This window comes from Cetorhinus maximus, chromosome 3, assembly GCF_964194155.1.
Source record: "Cetorhinus maximus chromosome 3, sCetMax3.hap1.1, whole genome shotgun sequence".
In the NCBI taxonomy this organism is placed as follows: domain Eukaryota; kingdom Metazoa; phylum Chordata; class Chondrichthyes; order Lamniformes; family Cetorhinidae; genus Cetorhinus; species Cetorhinus maximus.
The window spans coordinates 165,699,124-165,721,235 of record NC_135881.1 but is presented as its reverse complement, the minus strand read 5'-3'; the positions used below and the strand labels follow the sequence as shown (position 1 = coordinate 165,721,235).

At 42.0% G+C, this 22,112-nt stretch overlaps 1 protein-coding gene across 4 annotated transcripts in view; it reads left to right on the top strand.

Annotated features, from left to right (window-relative positions):
• jarid2b (jumonji and AT-rich interaction domain containing 2b) overlaps window positions 1–22,112 on the top strand; it is a 409,246-nt gene that overhangs the window by 192,316 nt on the left and 194,818 nt on the right. For 2 of the 4 annotated variants that reach the window (XM_078539218.1, XM_078539222.1), the window contains one exon: window positions 17,838–17,988. In XM_078539218.1, the coding sequence (XP_078395344.1) occupies window positions 17,838–17,988 (151 nt within the window). Of the gene's footprint in view, window positions 1–17,837; window positions 17,989–21,231; window positions 21,313–22,112 lie in introns of those variants that run through there. The other 2 variants (XM_078539220.1, XM_078539219.1) reach the window with 1 other exon arrangement.

Below are 22,112 nucleotides of genomic sequence, written 5' to 3'. Positions count from 1 at the left end.
GAGTGCAGGAGTACGGCGGTGAGGTAGAGGATCAGTCATGCTCATGTTGAATGGCGCAGTAGGCTCTAAGGGCGAATGTGCTACTCCTATTTTCTGTTTTCTATGTTTACTGCCTAGTGACTCACTTTTAGTACTTTACAGAATGTGAATCGCTTTGACTTTCTTTTAGAGTGATGTGCATTTATCTAGCACTTCTCAGGACTTCAGGATGTCCCAAAGCACTTTACACCCAATGAAGTGCTTTTTTTTGAAGTGTAGCCACTGCTGCAATGTAGGAAGTGAGGCAGTCAATTTATGCACAAGTTCCCACAAACCGCAGAGCGACAATAACAGATAATCTATTTTTTTGATGTTGATTGAGGAATAAATATTGGCCAGGAGACTAGGGTAACTCCCCTGCCCACCTTCCAAATAGTGCCATGGGATTTTTTACATCCAACTTGGAGAGCAGATCGGGACCTTGGTTTAATGCGTCATCTGAAAGACCCTACCTCGGACAGTGCAGCACTCCCTTGGTACTCCAGTGCAGCGTCAGCCTTGATTTCTGTGCTGAAGACTCTAGAGTAGAACTTGATCCTGTAACCTTCTGACTCATGCGAGTGTTGCCAACTGAGACATTGCTGATATCAAAACTACCTTGGTAGCAGCAATTTAATGAAGTAAATATTTAATGAAGGCATTTGGAACTTTTCGCTGGAAAAATATCTACAGAGCATTCTCAGTATGCCTTGGACTAAGCCCTTATTGCATTCAATCTTGCTGACCTACACTGGTTTCTTACCTACCAACAGATTGAGTTTAATATCATCTACAGATTGTTTTATGGCCAATATCTCCACCTCTAACTTCCTCCCTTGATCCATATCCTTTGATTCTCTGCTTCTGACCTTATGCAATTTTCCCTCTGCTTCATTCTCTTCATGCTTTCTATCTGTTGATGGCAGAGATGTCAACTGTCGCTATTACCCTCTGGCACTTTCCCCCTTAAATCCTGTTGTCTGTCCATCTCCCTCCTCAGCTTTAAAAGGATGCTTTTAAAACCATTTCTTCAAATAAGCTCTTAGTTGCCTTCTAGACTCTTAAGGCACAACTGTTCCTTTTCTCCCCTGTGAAATACTTGATGCATTTCTACTTCAGAGATGTGTTGTTGCAATGAATGCAAGCTGCTGTTCCCTGTTTTAATAATCCAGTAATTTGCAAGGCTTTATCTCTGGATTTTGTAGTGAAATTTTGGCCAATTTGGTATTAATTCTGCCTGGAAACCAGTTCATGAATTAATCTTGTACCGTTTCTGAACCAAACTTATATAAAATATGTCAATGTTGTCTGATGTTGCTACAGAACGGTGCTATGTATGCTGTTGGAGATTCAATACATCATACCATGTTTACACAATGAGCAGTCCTCTTTAGAGAAATGCATTTTATCCCAGTAACCAAGTTTTATTTAGAAGATTGAATTTCAAATATCCCACTGTGCAAGTGTTTCATGTTTTCCTTTCGTGGCTGTCTAACCAGTGATGTCATGACTCAGTCCAACAATATATAAATGACTGTACAATTAAAAAAGTAGATTATTTAAATTGCATGTAAATTGTGTTGACACTTGCTTGATTGTTTTGCTCTGACAGGATTGCATTCAATTGAAACATTCAAAAGAGAATTGGATAATTAATTGGAGAGAGAATTTTAGGGCTTTTGGGGGGAATAGGCGGGTTGAGTGTTACTAGGTGAGTTGCTCTTGCAGAGAGTCGGAACTGACACGATGGGCCAAATGCTCTCCTGTATTGTAACCATTCTAATTCTATCCACAAAGCAGCAGTGACGAGCTTCGGTCAATTATATAGTCAGTGCCAAGTGTTTTCTCAATCAGCTTGGTTATTATTGGAATGCTGGGGAAATCTGCTTCTTGACTCTGCAACACTGTCTCTAACCATCTATATATTTTGAGTGGGCCTCAGGATATGGAATTCATATGTGCAATTTTCTGTAGGAAGAGCTTGCATTTTATATAAAAGCTTTTTATCTTCAGGATACGCTAAAGTGCTTTGCATCCAATGAATTGCTTTTGTAGTGCAGTCATTCCTGTGTAGGTGCAAACAGCAAACAATTTGAGCACAGTAAGATTGAGCACAAACAGCAAATGAGGTGAATGATTAGATATCCATTCTTGGTAATGTAGGTTGAGAAGCCGAATGTTGGGTAGGGCAAAAGAGTAGATCAGCTTCCTTTGTAAATAATGTGACTGAATCTCCAATAGCCCCTGAGCAGGGTAGCTCAGTTTAATATCTCATCTTATTCAACTACCTCCAAGCCACTCACCATCTGTACTTGGAACTATATCGTCATTCCTTCACTGTTGCTGGGTCAAAATCCTGCAACTCCTTTCCCAACAGCACTGGGTGTACTCACACCACATGGATTGCAGTGATTCAAGAAGGTGGCTCACTCCCACCTTCTCTAGGGCAGTTAGGGATGGGCAGCAAATGCTGGTCCAGCCAGCGCCCACATCTTGTGAAAGAAAAAAAAGTTCACACTCCATTCCAGGACTTGAACGCACAATCCAGGCAGACACCTTAGTGAGGTATTGAGGGAGTGTTGCATTTTATGAGTACCACAGAGTCCTTTTGTGTCGCAATGACTCTGCCACTCACCATGTAGCACTCCCTCAATTCTATACTTCATTGTCAGCCTGGATTATGTGCTCAAGTGGTGGAGTGGGCTATGAACTCAGAACTTTTTGACTGGGTAGAAGTTCCACTAGCTGATCCAAGCAGCAGCCATTTGCAGCATAGTGCTAATAAATCAAAATTGAGAGCTGGGAAAAATTCAGAGTGAAGATTGCCCTAGATTGCTCTCTGGCACTTTCCAGGAATGCTTTAACTGAAGCCTGAGGTATAGGTTGATGGGGAAGTGTTGCAGGTGAACGTAGAAGGTGAAGTGGAAGACATTGGTGGCAGAAGAAAACAGATTATCAAATGCTTATCTTTTTTTCCCCCTACCTCCCTGCTCTGTTGCCCTTGGTGAGGAACAGTTCCTCCTGTAGTGGTCATGGTACCTGATAGAAGTTTTCATAATAAGGAAGGGCCTGGACAGAGTAGGTAGGAAGAAACTTCCTGCTCGTAAACGGACCGAGAACCAGGGGGCACAGTTTTAAAGTGTTTTGCAAAAGGAGCAAGCACCAGGTGAGAAAAAACTTTTTTACACAGCAAGTAGTTGGGGTTTGGAATGCACTGCCTAGAGGTGTGGTGGAGGTAGCTTCAATTGAGGCATTCAAGAGGGCATTGGATGATTATTTAAATAGAAACAAATGTGCAGGGTTACGGGGAAAAGGCAGGAGATTGGCACTAAGTTAAAATGCTCAGAGCTGGTGCAGACAGGATGGGCTGAATGGCTACCTACACCGTTACGATTATGTCATGGTACCTCAATACAGTTGCTGTAATTTGCGAATCGTGATCGTGTGCATTGATCTGTGGAGACTTGTATTCATTCTTCGGATGTGAGCATCGCTGGTAAGACTAGCATTTTTTTATTCATTCATGGGATGTAGGCTTTGCTGGCTGGGCCAGCATTTATTGCCCATCTGTGGTTGTCCTTGAGAAGGTGGTGGCGAGCTGCCACCTTGAATCGCTGCAGTCCATGTGGTGTGGGTACACCCACAGTGCTGTTGGGAAGGGGGTTCCAGGATTTTGACCCAACAACAGTGAAGGAACAGCGATATATTTCCAAGTCAGGATGATGAGTGACTTGGAGGGGAATCTCTAGGTGGTGGTGTTCCCATCTTTCTGCTGCCCTTGTCCTTCTAGCATGGTAGTGGTAGTGGTCATAGGTTTGGAAGGTGCTGTCTAAGGAGCCTTGGTGAATTCCTGCAGTACATCTTGTAGATGGTACACACTGCTGCTACTGTATGTCAGTGGTGGAGAGAGTGAATGTTTATGGATGTGGTGCCAATCAAGTGGGCTGCTTTGTCCTGGATGCTGTACAGCTTCTTCAGTGTTGTGGGAGCTGCACTCATCCATGCAAGTGGGAAGAATTCTATCACACTCCTGACTTGTTCCTTGTAGATGGTGGACAGGCTTTGGGGAGTCAGGAGGTGAGTTACTTGTCGCAGGATTCCTAGCCTCCGACCTGCTTTTGTAGCCACAGTATTTATATAGTTTCTGGTCAATGGTAACACCCAGGATGTTGATAGTGGGGGATTCAGTGATGCTAATGCCATTGAACATCAGGGGGTGATGGTTGGATTCTCTTTTGTTGGAGATGGTCATTGCCTGACACTTGTGTGGCGTGAATGTTACTTGCCACTTGTCAGCCCAGGCCTGGATATTGTCCTGGTGTTGCTCCATTTGGGCATGGATTGCTTCAGTATCTGAGGAGTTGCGAATGGTGCTGAACATTGTGCATTCATCACTTCTGACCTTATGGAAGGAAGGCCATTGATGAAGCAGCTGAAGATGGTTGGGCCTGGACACTACTCTGAAGAACTCCTGCAGTGATGTCCTGGAGCTGAGATGACTGACCTCCAACAACCACAACCATCTTCCTTTTGTGCTAGGTGTGCTTCCAACCAGCGGAGAGTTTTTCCCCGATTCCCATTGACTCCAGTTTTGCTAAAGCCCCTTGATGCCACACTCAGTCGAATGCTGCCTATATCAAGGGTGTAATGAGATCAGGAGCTGATTGGCCCTGGTGGAACCCAAACTGGGCATCAGTGAGCAGGTTATTGCTAAGCAAGTGCTGCTTGATAGCACTGTTGATGATCCCTTCCATTACTTTACTGCTGATCGAGAGTAGACTGATGGGGCTGTAAAGGCAAAATACTGCGGATGCTGGAAATCTGAAAAACAAAAAATGCTGGAAAAGCTCAGCAGGTCTGACAGCATCTGACCGTGGAGAGAAAGACAGGGTTAACGTTTAGAATATGTATGATTCCTCTTCAGAGCTCTGATGGGGTGGTAATTGGCTGGGCTGAATTTGTCCTGCTTTTTGTGTACAGGATATACCTGGGAAATTTTCCACATATCTGGGTAGATACCAGTGTTGTAGCTGTACTGGAACAGCTTGGCTAGGGGCACAACAAGTTCTGGAGCACAAGTCTTCAGTACTGTTGCTCGAATATTGGGCCCATAGCCTTTGCAGTATCCAGTGCCTTCAGCCGTTTCTTGATATCACGTGGAGTGAATCAAATTGGCTGAAGACTGCATCTGTGAAGCTGGGGATCTCCGGAGGAGGCCAAGATGGATCATCTACTTGGCACTTCTGGCTGAAGATTGTTGCGAATGCTTCAGCTTTATCTTTTGCACTGCTGTGCTGGGCTCCTCCATCATTTGAGGATGGGGATATTTATGGAGCCGCCTCCTCCTCCAGTGAGTTTAATTGTCTTCCACCATTTATGACTGGATGTGGCAGGACTGCAGCACTTAGATCTGATCCGTTGGCTGTGGGATCGCTTAGCACTGCCTATCACTTGCTGCTAATGCTGTTTGGCTCGCAAGTAGCCCTGTGCTATAGCTTCACCAGGCTGACACCTCATTTTTAGGTATGTCTGGTGCTGATCCTGGCATGCCCTCTTGCACTCTTCATTGAACCAGGGTCGATCCCCTGGCTTGATGGTAACGGTAGAGTGGGGGATATGCTGGGCCATGAGGTTACAGATTGTGTTTGAATATAATTCTGCTGCTGCTGATGGCTCAGAGTGCTTCATGGATACCCAGTTTTTAGTTGCTAGATCTGTTTGAAATCTATCCATTTAGCATGGTGGTAGCGCCACACAACACGATGTTGCCCATACCTTAATATTTTTAAGGTGGCGGTGTGAGCCGTCACCTTGAAGTGCTGCAGTCCATTGGCTCACAGCCAATGCTAAGCTTGATTTCTTTTGACACCCCTGCGTGCACATATTTCACATTTATGCAATGTCAGGATCTCAACCAGTTTTCAAAGACTTAAACAAGAAGTACTTGTAGCTAATTGTTGCACCTCACCTGTTAACACTGAGTTTGGCTAGCTCCACACACAGTGGGTGTTGGACCTGGGTTGTTTTTTTTGTGTGGCGCAAAGATGGGGATTTAATCTTTGAGGCAGTTTTTAATTTTTGACTTGTTTTAACATAGAGGATAGGAATGACTGACTGACTGGATCCTGCACACTTGTCTTATCTGAGGCTTCAAAGTGGTTCAAGTCCCCTAAGCATTGAGATCAGCCTCGAGTTAGGCCCAGTTTATGCCCTCCCCTCCTTGACACCCTCCCTCGTTCACCTGCCTCCCATTCAGCTCCCGGGCGATCCCTTCCCTTCACCCCAGCAGTGCCCCCTCCCTCTCCCTAACCCATCCCCACTCTCAGCAGTGCCCCCCAACTCTCAGGCTTCTTTTTTACTTTCACGTATATATTTGCATGTCTGGTCACTCGGTTTAGCTTTTAGACACTGTCAACTTGAGGTCGTCCATAACGCTGTTCTTGTTCAAACCCTCGCCAGGCCTCATTCTTCTATCACCCTGGTGCTCACTGACCTACATTTGCTCCCGGTCCTCACATTATAATTTTTTTTTTTTTGTTTTCAAAGACAACCATGGCCTCACCCCTCTCTATCTCCGTATCACTCCATCCTCTCAAATGTCCGAGATATCTGTGCTCCTTGAATTCAGGCCTCTGGTGAATCCCCAATTTTAATTGTTCCGCCATTGGCCATACCGTCAATTGTCCAGGCCCCAAGCTCTGGAGTGCTTTCCCTGCATCCTTCCGCTTTTCTGCTCTGCTGTCCTCCTCTAAAACATTCCTTAAAACCTCTTTGACCAAGCTTTTTTTGGTTTTGAATTAACATCATCACGTGTAGCTTGGTCTCTTTCTTTGTTTTACAATGCAATTAAAACACCTTGGTTTGATTTAGGCTATGTAAAAATATAGGTTGTTGTTGTAAATAACTAACTTTGTTATAACAGAGATGATGGTAGATATTTCTTGAGTAAGGAGAATAATATTGAGTGAAGCCATTTAGTGTCCTTATTTGTCTGCCTAATTTTTCCCTCTGCTTGCAGTATTTATTTAACTAGTAATCAGGAAATCTGTTATTATGAAAATAAATTCTTTAGCATGTTGAGTCTTCCAGCTTCATACAGTGTTGCAAAGGTTTGTGGAGATTTTTATCTTTAAATTCATAAATGAATATGTTTAAGAACAATCTTTTCTTTTCCATTATCTTGTGGCACTGAGCCACACAAACCAGGGAGGTCCTTGGTTTGAGCTCTGCTTTATGCTGAGCTGAGAAAGAATGCTGTTATTGATCTAAGCGTTGCTGGGCAGGGTAGAGGAATAATTAGCCCTGTAGTTGGCACAGGAAGAGCACCTCCTTTATTGCTCCCTGCACCCATCCATCTGCTTATCCTAGTAAAGATGGTGGGCATAATTTTTTCTGCAGTTCTGTGGAAAAGGAGCTCGTCAGAAGGTGGTGTCAAATAGATTTGTGGTATTCTGGGTGAAAATAAGAAATTGGCCTGTAACTCCTACACCATTGTCCTTTTAAAGCATCCCTCACTTCCAAAACCCCTTTATCAATTTTGAAAATTTTCCTCCCATCGTCTTATGGCCCACCTCCATCATTTCTATTTTCTGGCTCTGAAGGTGTCTAACCTCCTGCAGTGCCGTGCCTTATTGAACTGGCTGCGAGGAGGCATTTGTGAGCAGTGTGTGGGTTTGTTTTTGCTCTGGAGAAGTTTTTGTGGCCTTGCTTGGTTCCCTGCCAGACAGTTTGGTTACAGTTGCCAACTTGGGAATATGGGAGGACACGAGGACAAACTCTGTGCTGCCATTACAAGGTACAGCATGTCCATGCATACAAAAAGAGAGAGCTAGGGTTGGCGCCAGCTGGTCTGCACTTTTACATTTTTAAACCTTACCTGGGCAATGCACAAAAGAATCTGAAAACTACTGCATTTGCAACTACTCATTTATTTTCTGTTAATTGGGCAAAACCGATTTCTCATTTGCAAGATCACCTCAGAATCTAATTACTAGTATGATTATATTTCTGTCTTAGCTAATACTTTAGGGGTCATTCGGAAGTATTTTGCTACATTTTTGGATTGCTGGAATACTTGAGTATTAAATACTTTTGGTTAAATAAATCTAGATTGTTGGAAAAGGAATACAGGAGCCTTAAAAAGCAATGCTTAAGCCAAGTTACAATAGTGAAGCAAAGAGGGAGAAACTACAGCTTTAATTTGTGGGAGTGCTGCTAACAAATTTCCCTGCTAAACTGAAGCAGTGCAGTGATCACGTGAGTCTTTTCAGGCTGAGCCACAGCAGATGTTTGCTTGACATGTAAAGGATGCAATTCTCAAAGGCTTGTCTGGCAAGCCTGTGTACTAATTGGCAGTAAATATGCCTTTTGTTTAAACTATAGTTTAAATCTGTGTGTTTCCTTAAATTCCTAAAGTGCTTACAGCTAATTCAGTTAAATTGTAGCCTGTCTCGGACCGGAAGAGCTTGCTTGGGCTTTTTAAAAAAAAATCCAAGCCTCTGTTTGCATTTGCACTTTGGATTCCTTAAGCCAGTGAGTTGCTTAGCTCACCTGGGTCATGTGGTGCGGCATTCAACAGCAGTGAAGAATCAGGCTGATGGAAGTGGAAATCAACGGGGGGTTCATCTTGAATTCTGCTTTAGTGGCTCACTAAACAGGCCAGGAAATGCCATCGGCAGAGGCTGTGACGATGTCTGCTGTCCACCACCTGCCCTCTACTACAGTCCAAGGTGCACGATCTAGGAGAAAATATAGATTGCTGATCAAGGATGTCAGGAAGGGCTGTGTACTGTTAAAACGCCACTGTTGATGTATTTTATGATCTTAAAGGATATTAGCTTGTATAGGTCCGCTAAAGCAGTGCTCACAGTAGACATGACTTCAGCAGTAATTCCGTCAATAATGGCTTGAATGCTTGTGCAGCATTCTCTCTAGATATTGTGTTGCTTTTGACTGCTGCTGGTGTATGTGCATTTAACTCATTCTTAGCTTGCAGCTGAACCAGCTCAATGTCTCCATTGATGTTCATCTTCACGGATGTGTTATACACTGCTGTATTTTCATGTGTGTGGCATTGTGTTGTGTCGACTTTGTCTCCCGGATTTTAATCTTGCGTACTGCGGTTCACCCTTATGGCAGAGAAGCATATGATTCTTATGGTGAGCAGTGACTGAACATTGTTAATTCAGTATTTGAAGTACTAACCTTGTCTTTTGTGTTAACGTTCTTTGTTTAACCCTTTAGAGCAGTTTTGGTCCTCAGCCAATTTTCTTGAGCAGTATGTACTCGAGAAAAAAGATTATCTCTCCCTTAGCCAATGGGGTCTCCACCATTTAAAACAAATGCCATGGACTAATTTGTTTGTCAATAAATCCTGCAGCAGAAAGACAGCCCATCCTATTCTTTTTTCTAAAAAAACTATCCCCATGTAACATTATACAAGATGAAACCTCACTATCAAGAAGAGGAATGTTACATTGTTGGGATGGGGGTGGGGGTTCCACAATCAGTGATGGTGTTTCAGGAATTTTTCCCTTCTGTTTCAGTTTTGGGGCTGTTTGTCTTTTTGGCTGTCGACATACGTAGCATTTGAAACAGGAAATGTCAGAATCCTGGACTTATATAAACATCCTAGGTTAAGAAAAATCTGTTGTGGTACCTCTGCAGTCCTTTCTGAAGATATGAGATTATAGCAATTCTGAAACACAACTTATTCGGAGGTACGATAGGGCATTTCTGTAAATTCCTCTCACGATCTGATGCGTGAGCATTCAATTTTTCAGTGTCTAGGGCTACATGAAGGGTAAAACAATTTAAAAGGTGCCACGGGTGTTGATGTATTTAATGAAATTTTAGTTCGTTGTTTGGTTGAGTCAATTCACTATCTTCACTGGCATTCAGATTATTAAGGAGATGTATTCACTTTGTGCTGCTGTATTTTTTATGTATATAGCACAGTATTATTGCCTTTCCCAAATGAAATTGAATATACTTACTACGTCTTGTTCTCTTGCCTAGATCCCTCCCACCCTCAACCTCCTAACGCTCTCCTGAAAAATTCTTTGGCTGGTGTTTCACCCAGTTGCCAATATTTTTGGTGATTCCGGTGGGTGAGGCTATTTATTTGATGATAGAAGCCATCACAGCTGAACCAGATGGCATCCATACTAGATATCTACATTTGCATTTTTGTGGCAATAGTCACTAGATGATGGGTAGGTGCAGGAGCCCAGGCTGATTTACAGGGGGAAAAAAGGGAAATTTGGGAAAAAAGTGCCAATTGTCTTGCTCACATTGTAGTGGAACTGCTGAGATAATATGTTTCATGAGATATTGAATCGAGAGCTTTCCTTGTCTGTGTGGCTCAGTATAACACTCTTTACTCTTGAGTTGTGAAGGCACGGACCTACTAATCAAAGAGGTTATGTAAAGATGGGGATATTAAGATTGTTTCTCTGAGTCAGAGAAGGCTAAGAGGAGATCCAATAGTAGTTTTTAACCACTCTGAAGCATCTTCATTTGGGGAGGGGGGGAACTAGGAAAAAAAATTTCCCTTGGTTTGGTTGGGGAGAGGGAGGATACTATGGAAAAACAGTTTCCCTTGATTTGGTTGAGGGGGAAATGGCGCTATGGCAAAACAATTTCCCCTGATTGGGGATTATGTGACGAGAGGGATCATCAGTTTGAATTCACCACTTAAAGAAGTTAAGAAGTTAGGGGAGTTGTTAGAACTTGGAACAATTTGTCACAGGATGTTGTTGAGGCAGATACAATGGCATTTTTTTAATAAAGAAATATCCGATAAATAAGCTGCAGGAAGATGCAAGGCTGTGTGGTGAGTGGGGTGGTGAGATTAGTTTTGGACTAATTCAGTAAAGCTTGACATTGTTACAATGGGTCAAATGGTTGCTTTCTGTGCTGCAAGTTTCTCTAGTTCCTCTGGACTGAATATTAAGATAGGTACTGATAAGGAAAACCATCAGGGATCAACCATTCAAGAAGGCCCTACAGGCTCTTGAGGGAAGGAGGATTCTTAATTTGCCGTTGCTATGTAAATTGCAACAGAAGAATTATATTGAAAGGCTTCTATGCTGTTTATTGACTTATTATTTTTACGCAATCATGTGATAGTTTAGAATGGAAGCTCTCTTCAAATGACCATTTAATTTACATTACCCATCAGGTAATGCACTTCAAGTTGCTCAGGTTTAACTGCAGTCTGAATTCTTTTTCATGCATTTGACCATGCCTTAACAAGAGCATTTCTTTAAATTCTGAGTGCAACAGCCTGTCTAACCTCTCTCCTGGGCTTGTTCATCTTTTCAGTATGACGAGCAAAACCAGTTAACGATTGGAATGATTCTTTCGCCCTACTTTCCAAGCTCCACCACCCCCCTGTTGCTGGTGCAGTCTCCCGAGTGCTGTAGAAACCTCTCTGTTTATATCCTGGGGCTGATTGCGCAGCGTCCCTAATAGATCTAAAACATCTTCCATAAGTTGTGTTTGTATCCATACCACTTTCCAGTTGTTCAAGAGGGTCTCTATAGGCCATGAGGGCAAAACCATTTTCCAGACCTGTACATATAGTCTGAATTGCTGGCAGTTAGAAAACATGGCACTTCTGTTTATTTTATCTTTGGGGGCTCAATGGTAGTGTGTGTGGCCCCTGGAGTCAGTAGCAGCATAGTTTACAGTCTTATTTGTCAAAATCAGGCTGTTGGTAATGTGGTAGAATAACCACACACAAACTAACTACATAACTGTTAATTTGCTGTAAACTTGGGAAACTCAGTTGGAAAGTCCACCATTTTTTCCTTTTGTTACTGGTTACAAAATGCTCAGGAAGTGACAAGTGAAATAGAATCAGTAACAACTCATGTTTCTGCCTTTGAAAAAAAAATCTAGCTAACTTCTAAGCCATGCGCCTGGATACCCATCTTACAGTTGATGGAATGCAAGATGTTCAATAGATTTTTTAAAAACATAGATCCTGTTGTTAAACACATACTTGGATAATTAGAAATGTATCGTCTTTAATTTGTTGAGTGGCTGCAAAAAAAATGAATAGTCTGCTCCATATCTCTTGTCCCTCTAGCCTGGCTAGACAGGAATCTACGTTTGGCTCACTTGGGGGACTCTTGCCTCTGAATTGGAAGGTTATGGGTTTAAACCCAAACCCAACATTCGAATGTAGACTGACACTAGTAATGCAGAGTGATTGCCACATTGTTCGAGATGCTAATTTTAATTTTCTAGCAGTCAGCACAGATACAGTCAAATGTGCTTGTGTGCTATATATTTCTATGATTTCATTACAAATCCAAAGATTAAATCTTTGAATTTGATCCACTTCGCAACCTCTTTGGGATCCTTTAATCCTTGAATGGGTCATTTGATTTCTTGCGGTTTGCCTATCACTTGGGAAAGCATCCCAGTTGTTTAGAGTCAGATGAATCTGAGTTCATGTTGGCTGTGTATGTCATGGAGAATGACACAGCCTCGGTTATTGTGCTCACCTCCTGTTTCTGGCATTATTTAAAAAAAATATAAACTTGGCTTCCCATTCTTCAATGTTGTGGCAATTTTTTTTTCAGCACCGCTGTGCCAATTCAAGCCTCACTTGATGTATACTCAGTGAGCCTGGATATATGGGATATAGTCTGAAGCTTAGATTTTCTAGCTGACATTAATTTAATGCTGTGTCTCCATCTCTATTGCGGTCAGTGTCTTAAAATAATAATGCCAATCCATTCAAAATGAATGGGTTACTGCCATCACTGAAGTAATGCAGATCAGAAAATCTAAACCTGTGTTTCAAGGGACCATTTTAGTTGAGACAAGTCAACCTTTCCAATATGCCAATCAGTGATGGATCTGATCATCATCATGGATTTTGTTTTTTAGGTAGCATTTTGGTGCTTTATCCATGACTGTGGTGAAACTCCTCAGTGATTTTCTTGTTGGTTCAAAGGATAGCACTGAGTTTCCATTTTTTTTTGCTGATGATGCTCCTGCTGTTTTAAAACTGTTGTATATTACTATATATGCTTAGAGTGGTGATGGTATTCTCAATCAAAACATTGACTACAAATGTTTGGACTGGATCAATTGCAGAGACATGATGAAACACAATTTGTTTTTTTGTTTGGAGTTGAAGGTGTGCACTTTTATAAATTTCCTTAATGTTCCTAATGTCCCTAACAGTACTGTGAGCATTCCTACAAAACATGGACTTCAAACAGTTCAAGACCACCATCGCCTTCTCAAGGGCAATGAGGGATGATAATGCCATTGATTGTCAAGAGGAGATGGTTAGATTCTCTCTTATTGGAGATGGTCATCGCCCAGCACTTGTGTGACGTGAATGTTACTTGCCACTTATTAGCCCAAGCCTGAATATTGTCCAGGCCTTGCTGTATATGGGTGTGGACTCCTTCTGTACCTGAGGAGCCATGAATAGTGCTGAACATTGTGCAATCTGCAATCATCCTCAAACATTCCCATTTCTGACCTTATGATGGCAGGAAGGTCAATGAAGCAGCTGAAGACAGTTGGGCCTAGGGCACTCCCCTGTGAAGCTCCTGCAGCAATGTCCCAGGACTGAGATGATTGAACTCCAACAACCAAACTCCTTCCTTTGTGCTAGGAATGACTCCAACCAGTGGAGTGTTTTCCCCCTGATTCCTGTTTATTCCAGTTTTCTAGGGCTCGATGCCACGCTCCGTTAAATGCTGCTTTGGTGTCAAGGGCAGTCACTCACCTCACCTCTGGAGTTCAGCTCTTTTGCCCATGTTTGGGCAAAGGCTATAATGAAGTTAGGAGCTGAGTGACCCTAGCGGAACCCAAACTGAATGTCACTGAGCAGGTTATTGATGAGTAAGTGACGTTTGATAGCACTGTCGACGACACCTTCTATCATTTTACTGATGACAAAGAATAGACTGATGGGGCGGTAATTGGCTGGGTTGGCTTCATCTTGCTTTTTGTGGACAGGACATACCTGGCAATTTTCACATTGCTAGTAGATGCCAGTGTTGTAGCTGTAGTAGAATAGCTTGACTAGGGGTGTAGTTAGTTCTGGAGCACAAGTCTCTAGCACTATTACTGGAATGTTTTCGGGGTCCATAGCCTTTGCTGTATCCAGTGCCTTCAGCCATTTCTTGATATCATGTGGAATGAATTGAATTGGCTGAAGACTGGCATCTGTGATGCTATAAACTTCAGGAGGAGGCCGAGATGTATCGTTCACTTGGCACTTCTGGCTGAAGATGGTTGCAAATACTTCAGCCTTGCCTTTTGTACTGATGTATTGGGCTCCCTCATCATTGAGGATGGGGATATTTGTGGAGCCGCCGCCGCCTCTTGTTAGTTGCTTAATTGTCCACCGCCATTCATGACTGAATGTGGCAGGACTGCAGAGCTTAGTTCTGATCCATTGGTTGTGGGATAATTTAGCTCTGTCTATTGCATGCTGCGTTCGCTGTTTGGCACTCCAAATAGCCCTGTGTTTGGCTCATCAGGTTGGGACCTCATTTTTAGATATGCCTCGTGCTGCTCCTGACATGCCCTCCATTCTTCTTTGAACCAGAGCTGACCCCCTGGATGCCCAGTTTTGAGTTGCTAGATCTGTTTGAAATCTATCCCATCTAGCATGGCAGGGTCACACAACACAATGGAGGATATCCTCAGTGTGAAGGTGGGGCATTATCTCCACAAGGGCTGTGTGGTGGTCACTCCTACCCATACTTGCAAATGATATGAAGATTAGAAATGTCAACTGTGATGAGGATAGACTTGAACTTCAAAAGGACAGAGACATGTTGGTGAATTGGGCAGACAAATGGTAGATGATCTTCAATGCAGAGAAATGTGAAGTGATCCATTTTGGCTAAATGGTGAAAAAGAAAATGGTGAGACAGTATAAAATAAAGGGAGAGACTCTAAAGGAGGTGCAGGAGCAGAGGAACCTCGGTGTCTATGTACATTGAATATGACAAGGCATGTTGAGAGAGCAGTTAATAAAGCATAAAGCATCTTAGGCTTTATTAATAGGGACATTGAGTACAAGAGTAAGGAGGTCATGCTGGACTTGTATAAGACCCTAGTTAGGCCTCGTCTGGAGTACTGTGTCCATTTCCAGAATATGAAGGCATTGGAGGTAGTACTGAAGAGATTCACAAGAATGATTCCAGGGATAAAGAACTAGAGCTATGAGGATAGATTGGAGAGGTTTGGACACTTCTTTGGAGAAAAGAAGGCTGAGAGGAGACTTAAGACTTGATAGAGATATTCAAGGTCCTGAGGGGTATGGGCAGGATAAATAGTAGGAAACTGTTCCCAATCTAGAGAGCATCAAGAAGTAGAGGGCACAGATTCAGAATAATTGGCAAAAGGAGTAAATGTGATGTAAGGAAAATTTTTTTTCACCCAGAGGGTGGTTGGAGTCTGGAATGAGCTTCCTGAAAGGGTGGTGGAGGCAAGTTCAATTGAGCTTTTCAAAAGGGAATTGGATTGCCACCTGAAAAGAAATAATGTGCAAGGTTACAGGGATAAAGCAAGGGAGTCGGACTAAGTGGAATGCTCTTTCAGAGAGCCAGGGTATACTTGATGGCTGAATGGCCTCCTCCTGCACTGTAAAGATTATGATTCTGTGACTGTCATGGACAATGCATCTGTGACAGGTAGATTGATGAAGACAAGACCGAGTAGGTTTTTCCCCCTTGGTTCCCTCAACACCTGTCGCAGACCCAGTCCAGCAACTGTGTCCTTGGAACTTGGCCAGCTCAGTCAGTCGTGGTGCTAATGAGCCACTCTTGGCGATGGACATTGAAGCCCCCCACCCAGAGTATATTCTGTGCGTTTGCCATCCTCAGTGCTTCTTTCAATTGGTTTTCAACATGGAGGAGCACTAATTCATCAGCTGAGGGGGTGCAGTAGGTTGTACAGAGGAAGCTTCCTTGCTTATGTTTGACCTGATGGCATGAGATTTCATGGGGTTCAGTTGATGTTGAGGACTCCAAGGGCAACTCTCGCCCGACTGTATATCACTTTACTGCCTCCTCTGGTGTGTCTGCCCTGTCAGTGGGACAAGATATACCCAGGGATGGTGATGGTCGTATCTGGTATGATTCCATGAGCATGACCATGTCATGCTTGACTAATCTGTGGGACAGCTCTCCCAGTTTTGGCACAAGCCCCTCTGATGTTAGTAAGGAAGACTTTGCAGGGTTGACAGGGCTGGGCTTGCCATTGTCGTTTCCGGTGCCTGCCTAGGTTGTTGCTGGATGGTCCCCCTTCTGGTTTCATTACTTTTTTTCGTACTTTGTAGCGGTTTGATGCAATGGAGTGACTTGCTAGGTCATTTCAGTGGGCATTTAAGAGTCAGCCACATTGTTGTGGGTCTGTAGTCACATGTAGGCTAGACCAGGTAAGGATGGCAGATTTCCTTCCCTAAAGGACATTAATGAACCGGATGGGTTTCTATGACAATTGACAATGGCTTGTGGTCACCATCAGTCTAGCTTTTAATTCCAGATTTATTAGTTGGATTTAAAGTCCTCCAGCTCCTGTGGTGTGATTTGAACCCGTGTTCCTAGAGCATTAGCCTAGGCCTCTGGATTACTCATCCAGTAATATTACCACCATGCCACAACCTCCTCATGATAGGGTGGATAATTTAATATCTTGAAGACTTGATCAAATCATCCCTTAACCTTCTAAATTCCAGGGAATACATGTCTGTTTAATCTTTCATCATAATTTAACCCTTGGTGTCCAGATATCATCCTGACAAAGTTTAAGCTGCACTCCCTCCAAGCCCATTTTATCCTTCCTGAGATGTGGTGCCCAGAACTGCTCTCAGTACTTCAGGTGCAAAATAATCAGGACTTTGTGTAACAAGCATGACTTCTACCCACTTCTAGTCCTCTAGCTAAAAATACCAGAAAACCATTAACCTTTTTGATTATTATCTGTACCTGTTGATGACATTTTAAGGATCCTCAAATTTCTTTGGACCTCCACCTAGTTAGACCTAGTTTCCAGCTTTTCACCACTTAGAAAAAATCCCGTTCTGTCATTTTTAGGTCTAAAGTGAATGACCTTCGATTTGCCTACATTGAAATCTATTTGCCAGTTTTACCCATTTGCTGAATTTAGCAATGCCTTCATCAAATTTAGATATATGGTTTTCTATCCCATTATCTAAGTCATTGATAAATAGTTAAGGCTCCAACAGAGATCAATGCGAGGTTTCACTGGTTGCATCCTGCCAGTTAGAGTACCTCCCCATTATCCTAATGGGATTACCTTAAGTTACAGCTACCATTGTGGTGACAGATGCAAAAAAGGCCTCCCTCCAAATGAATGTGGAGTGCTTCCTCGCCCTCTTGGGTGTTTTGCATTGGGACTGTATGACCCTGTATACAGATCAGAAAGTACCAAGACCCTTCTCATGGAGGAGGCCTAAACATTGAGACTCCCCTCACCAACAATATAGCATAGGCAAGCAGATACTGGAGATAAGGTGGGAATCGACCACAGGCCAAAAGTGAAATGAACCAATACTACCCTTGAAAAAAACAGGTTACCCTGTTCCATCATTGCTTGACCACTGATCCTCAAGCATGTAAAACTGCTGTATCAGTAAGCGCATATAAAGGGGCAAGACCTTCATCAACATGTGATTTTTGTAAGTGTCCTTTTTGAAAACTGAGCAAAAGCTGCCACTGTGCAAAGCAGTGAATGATATATTTTTTATAAGTAACTGTCTGTAGGTTGTTAACACTGTTTACTGATGCTACGGACTTTTAACCATGCAGGTTCTCTCAGCAATGGTTCCTCAAATGGATCGATACTGTCACCTGAGGCAGCAGTTGAAAATGGGAAAGAGGATGGGTCTCACACTTCACAGAAAGGAGATGGAAATGATGCAAGCTCATCAGAAAATGAAGATGGGCCAGTAAGAAAGAGGTTAGTGCTCCCTTGATGTCTGTTGGTCTTGTTCGATGGAAAAGTGAAGTGATCCTTAAGTTTTAAAGATCATAGTTTTCTTCAATTTTAAAATACTTTCCAAAAATGTTCATCTGATTGCTAAATGGAGTATCATTGACTGTAGAGAAGCCCTTCTCTTAAATATAGGTGCCCAAACTTCAGCCCCTAGAGCCAAGAAAGTTGCTGTTTTCATGTTTCCTATTCATCACGATTGAATTTTTTTGATCTGGGAGGGCTCATTTCTTGTCCCGCACTTTGTGCCTTTGGCAAAATCCTAAAGCGGAACCTCAAAATTTGAGCTTTGTTGGCATCATCAATTGGGAAGGTATGCAAATTACTGGAATGTGGATTTAAACTTGTAAATATGGCCCCGAGGCTCTCTGGAATATCTCCTTGTGGCCCACAAAGCCAAATGCTTGCATCCTCTTGGATTAGGCCGTTCTACCACTGAGGCAAAGAAATGGTTGAGTTTTTAAAAATATGACAGATTTAACTTCTGAAATACAAATATTGTATGCATTTGATACAACTGGGCAAATTTTATGACACATTTTGTAGGGGCATTGTCACATTTTTGCCTTAGGGTCAAGAAATTTGACTTTGTGTGCCCATGGGAAGAGTCCAGGAGAATGATAATGGCAATTATTCATTCTACTTAAAGTACTTGGCTTGATGCTTCCATTTTATGCAAAAGTGGAAGAGTGAACTACAAATATATTTTTTTAAAGTGTAACTTACTAGCAGTAAATAATTGACAGGTTATCACTGATATGAAGTCAGAATTTAGGTAAGACACATGCAATTAAGTAATGTGTATGAATAGTTTGAGATAAGAATATTAGCAATATTTTGTCTTGCATTTTTAGGTTGATTGTACTCCTGCTTGTCCACCTGTTCCTTCTTTTCCAGAAATGCATCAAGTTGTCATTTAAACCTTGTTAGCTGAAATCAATTGGTAGCACTCTTTTCTTTCAGAAGGTTGTAGGTTCATGCCCTACTCCAGGAATTGAGCGCACAATCTGGGTTGACCCTTCAGTGCATTGCTGAGGGACTGCTGAATTGTTGGAAGTGCCATATTCCTGAGGGCATGCTAAACATGCCTATTCCAATGGACTTAAAAGATCCCAAGATACTGTTCAAAGGAAAGCATTGATAATAGTTTCCTGGCCATCATTCTGGCTTCAACCCAACACCCCTGAAGCCTAATAAGTGGTGGTTCATGCCCTTTTACAGTTTATCGGACTCACTGCAAAATTTTGGCTGTCACCTGCCTATGTAACAAATGGGTAACTGGCAAGTTGCATCTGGATTATTTCTCTCCTCTCTCTTTACCTGATTTCTGGAAGATTAAGTTGTTATGTGTACTAGCCCTTTGGTTTTAAAACTCTTATCAGTGGAAGTAATGGATCATTATCAATGACCTTGTAGAATTTTTGAAAATTTCTCATGGACTTTCTTCCATTAGGTCATGTTGAAGTGCTCTCTTTTCCAATGAGGACAGGCTCAACTTCCTTAGTCTTTCCTCATAACTCAGATTCCTTACGCATAGTATCACCTTGGTCCCCTTACACTGAACCCTCTCCTCTTATACTGATCCTGATCCCTCTTGAGGCCAAGTAGTGTTTAGGGCTGTATGTGTAGAGTAAAAGTAAAGCGCATTTTTCAATTGTGGCATAATATTATACAGTCTGGAATAAAATAGGAAGCGATTGTGTACAGTCTCAATACTAGAAATATTCTAGCTTGTCCACAGAGATAAACGGCTCATTAAATTAAAATGAAGAAAGTTGGCTGGTTTCAATATATGAAATCGTTATATCCTCCACAGCTGTCTGTGACAAGGTCAGAAATTGCCCTGGATAAAGGGAGGTATTTATAGTTAGTAGATGTGAGAAGGGAAGATAACCTATAGTGCCTAAAATATTAAAATGCCTGGGCGTATTCGGGTGGGGGGGTGGGGGGGGGGGGGGGGGGGGGGGGAGAGAGAGAGGTAGTGGGAGATGGTGGTGGTGGTGGTGGTGGTGGTGACGCAATTGCAGTGTGAATCTGAACAGTATGACTTGTGAAATGCCACTGCTTTTTGCTCTGGGCATTTCTAGTGCACCTTTCTGGTTTTGCCTGGGGGGAAGGTGGTGAAGGAAGAGGATAGAAATAGCATGGTTCAACATTGAATTTTTCCTCCTTTAATGCCTCTGCTGTTAATTGGAATTGATTGGACATTGGCAGCTGTTGAATTGCAACAATATTGTTTTCTTAAATCTGGAACTCTTAAACTATATTAAATAGAACAAAATTATCATTGGTTGAAATATCATTTCAGTTCAAAACGACTAAAAATGGGGGATGAGATTTTTTAATAATATGAATAAGAGATTGTGACGGATGTTTAAACTGAGACAGTGAGGCACCTGATTCAGTCAGCGAAAGGCCTGCTTGTGTAGCAGCTGTAGCACATTGCTACTACCATCTTTAGTTTAATTCCTGTTTTATATTGCAGAATGCTTCAAGTGGAAATAGTTCTGTAATTATAATTGGTCCCAAAGCACTTGGATTAGGGGAATATGGGGAGAGAATTTAAAAGTAAAGATCAATACCCGGTGACCCAGCTGGAAAGGTCACTGATAATGCTTTGAAATCATCCTTTCCGTAGTCTGGTTGGCTCAATATCATACTGAGTAATGTCGTCTTCAACTTGACTTTTATGGAATTTTTTTTTGTGTTGCTGTCATCTTTCCACCCACACCCATCCACCCACCCCTTTCATTTCTACACACTAAATTCTTTTGCAGTGGGTTTGATTCTTCACTAGAGGCCTGCATTTAGGCCTCTATAATACTGTTTTATAGTGGGCTAGGAGTTGTGCAGTAGACTGAGATTAGGGGTCATAAATAGTTAGTCACTAATAAATTAATTGAGAAAAGAGGTTTCTCCTGAATTCTTTAGTGGTTAGAATGTGGAACTTGTTGTGACAAGGAATAGTTGAGGTGAGTAGCGTAGCTGGATACAAATATAAGGAAGCATGGAACAGAAGGTTATACTGATTGGATTTGATGAAGTTGGGATGAGTAGATGTTCATGTGGAGCATAAACCAGCATAGACTAATTGGACTGATTGACTTGTTTCTGTGTAAATTCTGTGTAAACCTATGTAATGTTTTTATGATAAAATGCCAATTAGTCACCTTTTCTCTCTGTTCTCACCACCACCACCATTCTTTACATGCTCCATTTCTTTCTCAGCTCTAGAAAACTCTGGATACCCTTGAACTACTGCTTGGGAAGTGCAATGCACAGGTGCACTAAGTAAGCTTAACTGTCTGAATGACTATAACATTGTATTTTCTTTGCATTTTCTTTGCATCCTTTATCTTATATCTATTAAATACTTATTAGTTACTAATAGCACTGCTTAGAGTGTAGGTTAAAATTTGTATTTTAGATTTCAGGGTGGCTCTATTCTTTGTGCGTCCACCAAGACACTTTTTGTATTGCTCCTGTTTTCTTTGGAGGTTTGGCTGTTCTAAGCTAAATCCCTAGGTAGTATTTTCCCAGAATGTTTGCTCTCCTGAGATGGAAGCAGAGTGGTCGTGATCGTGGGGTTATAGGATGTTGGGAGACTCGCTCTTTGCAATTCTAGGTAGGAAGAAAAAGGTGCAAATTAAAGCTGACAAAGCTAATTAAGAGGCAGTATGTTTGAATTTGCTCCTTTTATCTACAGTAATGTAAGACTGATGAGAGAAATCTAATTAGATGTTTTGTATATCCAGTGTTTTATTTAAAATACTAGCTTATCATTGCATCATTGAACTTCCAACACAGGATGTGGCCAATTGTCATTGTATTTATGTTGATACTGTTATGTCCACAGCAGTGTTAAGTCGCCATGCAAACCAAATCCCAGAGGGAAACTTGGCTTACGGGCCATACCCTTTTTTTGTATTCTGAAAATGAGAAGACGACATACCGATTTCAGCAGTAGAGGCTCAGTCATGCTTGTGGGATTTTAAAATTAAAAGTAAAAGTTTTATTAATAAGAATTAAAACAAATTTAAGCACACAAGATTACATTTCCACAATTAAGGTTAGTCTTCCAAATATTCTCC